General features: G+C 40.5%; 1 protein-coding gene across 5 annotated transcripts in view; it reads left to right on the forward strand.

The window, feature by feature from the left end:
- ALG1 (ALG1 chitobiosyldiphosphodolichol beta-mannosyltransferase) overlaps window positions 1-4965 on the forward strand; it is a 190351-nt gene extending 185386 nt beyond the window's left edge. For all 5 annotated transcript variants that reach the window (XM_063934235.1, XM_063934234.1, XM_063934233.1 and 2 more), the window contains one exon: window positions 3086-4965. In XM_063934235.1, coding sequence (XP_063790305.1) covers window positions 3086-3226 — 141 coding nt within the window. In that variant the 3' untranslated portion in view covers window positions 3227-4965. The remainder of the gene's footprint in view (window positions 1-3085) is intronic.
- The last annotated feature ends 1554 nt before the right edge of the window (window positions 4966-6519 follow it).

Raw genomic sequence — 6519 nt, forward strand, 5'->3', positions numbered from 1 at the left:
GAATTGTACACACAGTATTCAAGGTGTGGCCTCACTAGTGATTTATATAACGGGAGTATAATACTCTCGTCCCTAGCATCAATACCCCGTTTTATGCATGCTAATATCTTATTAGCCTTCTTTGCTGCAGTCCTACTTTGGGTACTACTGCTTAGCTTGCTATCTATGAGGACACCCAAGTCCTTTTCCAGTACAGAATCCCCTAATTTTACCCCATTTAGTAGGTAGGTGTAATTTTTGTTCTTGTTACCACAGTGCATTACCTTACACTTGTCTGTGTTGAAGCGCATTCTCCATTTGGCTGCCCATGCTTCTAATTTAACTAAGTCGTTCTGAAGAGACTCGGCATCCTCCTCTGTATTTATAGCCTTACACAATTTGGTATCATCTGCAAAAATTGACACCATGCTCTCTAGACCTTCTGTTAGGTCGTTAATGAAAATATTGAACAATAGCGGTCCTAATACTGAGCCTTGCGGCACACCACTTAGCACTTCAGTCCAAGTTGAAAAAGATCCATTAACCACAACGCGCTGCTCCCTATTATCTAACCAGTTTTTGACCCAAGTGCATATTGTGCTTCCTAGCCCTGATTCTTGTAGCTTGTAGATAAGTCTCATGTGTGGTACAGTATCGAACGCTTTGGCAAAGTCTAAAAAGATTACATCCACGTCTTTACCCTGATCTAGGTTTGCGCTTACTGTTTCATAAAAGCCAAGTAAGTTGGTTTGACAGGATCTGTCCTTCATAAACCCATGTTGATTCCTTTTAATTATCTATCTTATTGACTTCAAGGAACTTCTGAATACTATCTCTTAGAATACCTTCCAATACTTTCCCCACTATAGATGTAAGACTAACTGGTCTATAATTACCTGGTTCAGCTTTACTTCCCTTTTTGAATATAGGCACTACTTCCGCTATACGCCAGTCTTTGGGAACCATACCTGATATAACTGAATCCTTAAAGATCAAAGATAGCGGTTTTGCCAGTTCAGAGTGAAGCTCCATTAGAACCCTTGGGTGAATACCATCGGGCCCTGGTGATTTATTAATCTTTAAATGTTTTAATCGGTCACAGACTACTTCCTCGCTTAAATAAGTACCTATCAGTGGGATATTCTCATTATTGAGATTGTGTGTCAGTCCCTGAAATGGGTCCTCTCTAGTGAATACTGTTGAAAAAACTCATTTAGTGTGTCCGCTATGTCATTATAATTTTTGCTTAAGACTCCCAACTTGTCTTTTAAAGGGCCTATACTCTCCTTCTTTAATCTCTTGCTATTAATGTATTTAAAGAATTTTTTGGGATTCGCTTTGCTTTCCTTTGCTACTAGTTTTTCAGTTTCTACTTTAGCCGCTCTTATTTCCTTTTTGCAAATTTTGTTACATTCCTTATAGTGCTGAAATGACTCTGCTTCCCTGTCAGATTTGTATTTTTTAAATGCTCGCGTTTTCTTGCCCATAAGTTCCTTAATCTTTTTGTTAAGCCACATCGGTTTATGATTTTTATTCCTTTTTTTGCTACTCAGGAATAAATTTGAGTGTATTATTAGCTAGCAGGAATTTTAGTACCTCCCATTTCTCCGTAGTATTTTTTCCTAAAAACAAACCTTCCCATTCAATATCCCTGAAAAATACCCTCATCTTTTCAAAATTTGCTTTGCTAAAGTTTAGAGTCCTAGTTGAGCCAGTATAGGGCTGTTTATGGAAACTGATATTGAATGTGACCATATTGTGGTCGCTGTTTCCTTTGGGTTCCCCTACTATAATACCTGATACCAAATCCCCATTGTTTGTTAATACCAGGTCTAAGATTGCATTGTACCTAGTTGGTTCCTCAATTAGTTGGACTAAGTAGTTATATATGCCTAATTGTGGATGTGTATATATATGTATATATGTATATTTTTAATTATATGTGTGTATGTTCTTTTTATATGCTATATATGTTTGTTAGATAAGAAATATTGAGCTTTACTGGCTGTCATTTATTTGCACTGGAATGCCTATATATGTCTATTAATGCCTGCCATATCGCCTTGGCCCATTGGTGGCGCTGTTATTACTCTTCTCCAATGCATGGATAATTGTTATATGCACCTAATGGTGTTGCACTTTGTGGTGTTGATATTTGCATATGGGATGGATGGTCGCGCGATGTTGGGTAATGCCTATACACAGGTTCCGTATCAGCGTGCGCGTCACGCCGGGTGCTGGAACGCATAGACCATGTGACCGGAACCGGAACTATACCCGGATGCGTTCCACTTGGTTATTGGAACGCACGCCGGGGCTGAGTGTGTTTTTGGCGGCATTCTGAGCTCATAAAAGGCAGCCAGTAAAGGGGTATGACACTTCCGCTGTGATTGACTCTGCTGTCGTGGATTTTGGGCATACTGTTATGTAAAGCTTGAGAATGGTCCGGATGGACCGAAACGTCGCTGCTACTATTTTGCCTTGCAAGTGATTATATCTTGCACTTCTATGTTGTGAGTACTGAATTAAAATACCCTAATAAGCTTGCCAAAGCCTGGAGAGTGCCTACTTTGTGGAATATATATATATATATATATATATATATATATATATATATATATATATATCCAGCAGGAAATAACGAGGCGGCACTCGGAGTCTTGTAAAGCAGCAAAACATGTAATCGTGCAGATCTGCACGATTACATGTTTTGCTGCTTTACAAGACTCCGAGTGCCGCCTCGTTATTTCCTGCTGGTTCTATTCAAAGGGTTTGTATCCCTGGAGGAAGGCACCTGAGCAAGGCAGAGCCGAGTGCTGGAGCAGAATTTGTGTGTGTGTATATGTATATGTATATGTATATGTATGTATATATATATATATATATATATATATACATACATATACATACACACACATACATACACACATACACATGTATATATATATATATATACTCTCTCTCTGAACTTTATTTACCCTGTATCTTGGCGACACAGCATAGATTTGAGAGGCCCACTAAAAATAAAAAAATTCTAACAAGAACAATTATAGCTAATGGCATTATAAACTGTTTTATTTTACATTCGTTTATTTTTTCTTCACAGATGTTATTTACTTCCTTTACTACTGACGCCAGCAAACTGAAACAGTTTCGGAAAAATCTACACGAATCCAAACAAATGCGTTGGGAGGAAAGCTGGGATCTAACCGTTTTACCAGTATTTAGGGGCAACTTTAAAACGTAACACCGTTACGGATTTGTTTTAATGTTGAATTTTAATATTTAAAACTGCTTGTCTATGGTGGCTGGATTGATTTACCCTGGGGGTACCTTTTGCGAAAGGCAACCTTTTAACAGTGTTGTTCATTTAGATAAATTAGATACAACTGTTGAAAGGCAGAACATTCAGCACACGTTGTCCTTAACACATACACCTATGTATTTACATTTTGGTTCTGAAAATTATAAAAAAAATTATATTATCAAGAATCCATAAATTTGTTGGATTGGGATTAAAGGAGTATTATCATAAAATGTATTTCTGCTGTTCTCCCTACTTCACTGGTGGGTAATATATTCTTCAGGGACCTCACAAATGGTTCTTGATTCCACAGAACACTACAAATGATCTTTGCAGAGGCATGAGATCGCAATTTTGACATCAAATCCCTAGCATGAATTATGGCCCACCAAGCCAGAGAAATTGGGTTCAACACATATTTTATTGAAGACCGTGTAACTGCACTGTTTTTACATTCTATCAGAGGGGGAGATATATGAAGGGGATGCGGTCAAGATCCTGTCGGACGGAATCCCAGCGGTCGAAATACCGACATCGGGATCCCGACCGGCACACTCCCGACATATTCTCCCCCTGTGGGTGTCCACGACACCCATAGAGGGAGAATAAATTAGTGTGCCGAGCGTAGCGAGGCACCGTGCCCGCAGCGTGGCGAGTGCAGTGAGCCCGCAAGGGTCTGCGTTGCGCTCGCCCCTGTCGGGTTTGTGCCGGTCAGGATCCCCGGTGTCTGTATTCCGACCGCCGGGATACCGTCCGGCGGGATTTCTTACTGATCCCGTATGAAGCAGAGGAAAAGTGAGCCAGTGGAGAAGTTGCCAATTGCATCCCAATTTATAAAATTATATCTCGCAACTGATTGGTTGCCATGGCAACTTCTCCACTGGCTCACTTCTCCACTCTTTTCACTGCTTAATACATCTTCCCCAGAGTCGCTGCAAAAAAAGATCAGAAACCTGTGGCTAGGAGAGCCATGTGCAATCACTTTAAGAGTCTAATATAGCTGTCAGCTGACTACCATTGCTAAACATTTTTTTGTGCATACCTACGCTGCTAAATGATGCTTATAATGGTGTTCAGATTCCATGCTTACTGTAATCTCACACTTGAGCACTAGTGATGGTTTTGGGCAGAACCACTTCAGAATAAATTCATACTTGCCAACATTCTGAAGTCCCTCTCCGGGATGGTGGCCAGGTCTGGGAGACTTGCCCACTCTGCCAGGCGGCCGGGAGCGCCACACGATTTTCAAGTATGAATAAATTGGCCTGGATAAATACCTCCAACAGTTAGGAAACACAGCAAATTTACAGCAAATAATTATGAATCGAGGAATGTTTTTTATCAGTACGGTGATGCATGATGGCATGTAACATAAAAATATCTGTAGACAAGAGTAGTTAACTATTTCTAATGTCTTTTTCCTGTACATACCTGTGACCCCATCACTCTTATGCTACTGTAGGTACACTCAGACCTTGAGAGACAACTACCTAGGCTTTGTTCTGCATTAATATACTATAGAGCTTTCACAGTGACTCAGTTTCAGCATTCCTCCCTCACAAGGCCGAGACCATGGGTTTGATTCCAACCAGGGCACAATCTGTGCAGTTTATATGTTCTCCCTGTGTTGCATGGATTTCCTCTTAGTCGAAAAAACAATAAAACAATTGACCGCTGACAAATCTTGTGTGTTTGGTAAGAATGTGTAAGTATCAGTGTCACCCTAGACTGCAACAACACTGTTGTACTGCTGCAAATGTTGGGGGATCTACAGTATGTTCATGGAATACTGTATGCAATGGAGAGCTGACTGTCACTCAGATGACTAGTATTTACAGTCTGTACTTTTTGTCTTAACATTCTTTTGTATACAATTTTTCTACATGATTACCTGAATAACTGTTACAGTGCATTAATTTCTATCTTTCTTTTGTAAATGCAATGTACAGTATCTATTTAAAGTTGATGGTGTTAAGGTTTAATCTTGAGTTCTAACCATTCTTTTCTGTCATCTTCCCCGTAATCAACCCAAGCCTTGCTGTTCCCCATATCTTGGGTGACTTCAACAACTAGGTTCTAGCGTCTTCTAAGATACTTTGTGACCTCTGTTATTGTTTATAGAGATGTAACACTATTCAGTGTTGAGTTTTATTTTTCAGTATTTTCAATCTCTGTTTTCTCTGTTTCATTATATACAAATTGTTGCATGTCCCATATGATCCTTAACTGAATGCTCCCAAAAATGCTCAGAAATTGACAGTTTTTTTTAATGAGTTAGTCCAAAAATTTGAAAAAAACAACAACTCCCCCCCCCCCCCCCCCCCCAAACATCGGTCAGCACCATTGGTGACTCATTTTTACAGCCCCGCCATCGGTCAGCACCATTGGTGACTCATTTTTACAGCCCCGCCATCGGTCAGCACCATTGGTGACTCATTTTTACAGCCCCGCCACCACCAGGTACACACTAGGGGGCTTAATTTACATTTCCCCGGCGGCTGCTGTTGTCTGCAGCTGCTGGGTAGGGACTCCTGCTGTGCTGACCAATGAGCTGTAATTGACAGCACGGCACACAGCGGGGGAGAGTGCAGGGAGGCAGAGAGACCTACAGGTCCTTCAGAGAGCTGCAGCTGTGGATAGTTCTCTTCCCTGCAGCTGTACACAGTGTGTGTCTGACTGGCAGATCAGATCAGGCACTTGCTGGTGTGGTCGCATCTGAAGCGACCATGCCAGGCAAGGTGTTAAGAGGCCAATCTTTTTTTTTTTAACTACATTTTCAAAATAGATTGGTTTTGCTGTTGCATTTTTTTTTCCCTTTAACTCTATCCTAAAACTATTTTTTGCTTTATAATAACAACATAATCAAGTAAACGTCATTTCAAAATGTGCACTGTATGTACTGTAAATTTGATTCTTTTTTTTTTTTTGCACTGGGCATGTGTCATCTTAGAAGACTTGGATGTAGAGTGATTGACAGACTGTGAGCATTTGTGGGCGGTAACAGGTGGAGTCAAAGGCAGTTTTATTGCAGCCATTTCAGGAGCAGTTCAGTCTGCGACTACCACAGAGTTACTCAGATGATGGGTGGTGTATTTTTGTGTGCAAGTGGCAGATTTTGGAAGTTGACTGTAAGCGTCTCTGTATAAATCCCTTCAGCTGCGCCATTTGTATATTTTTGCAAATTCACAATGTACGGAATCGGTCGTTTATCCACCTCTGAATGGGGGCCAGAGTTA

Source organism: Pseudophryne corroboree, chromosome 7 (assembly GCF_028390025.1).
Source record: "Pseudophryne corroboree isolate aPseCor3 chromosome 7, aPseCor3.hap2, whole genome shotgun sequence".
Taxonomy (NCBI): Eukaryota; Metazoa; Chordata; class Amphibia; order Anura; family Myobatrachidae; genus Pseudophryne; species Pseudophryne corroboree.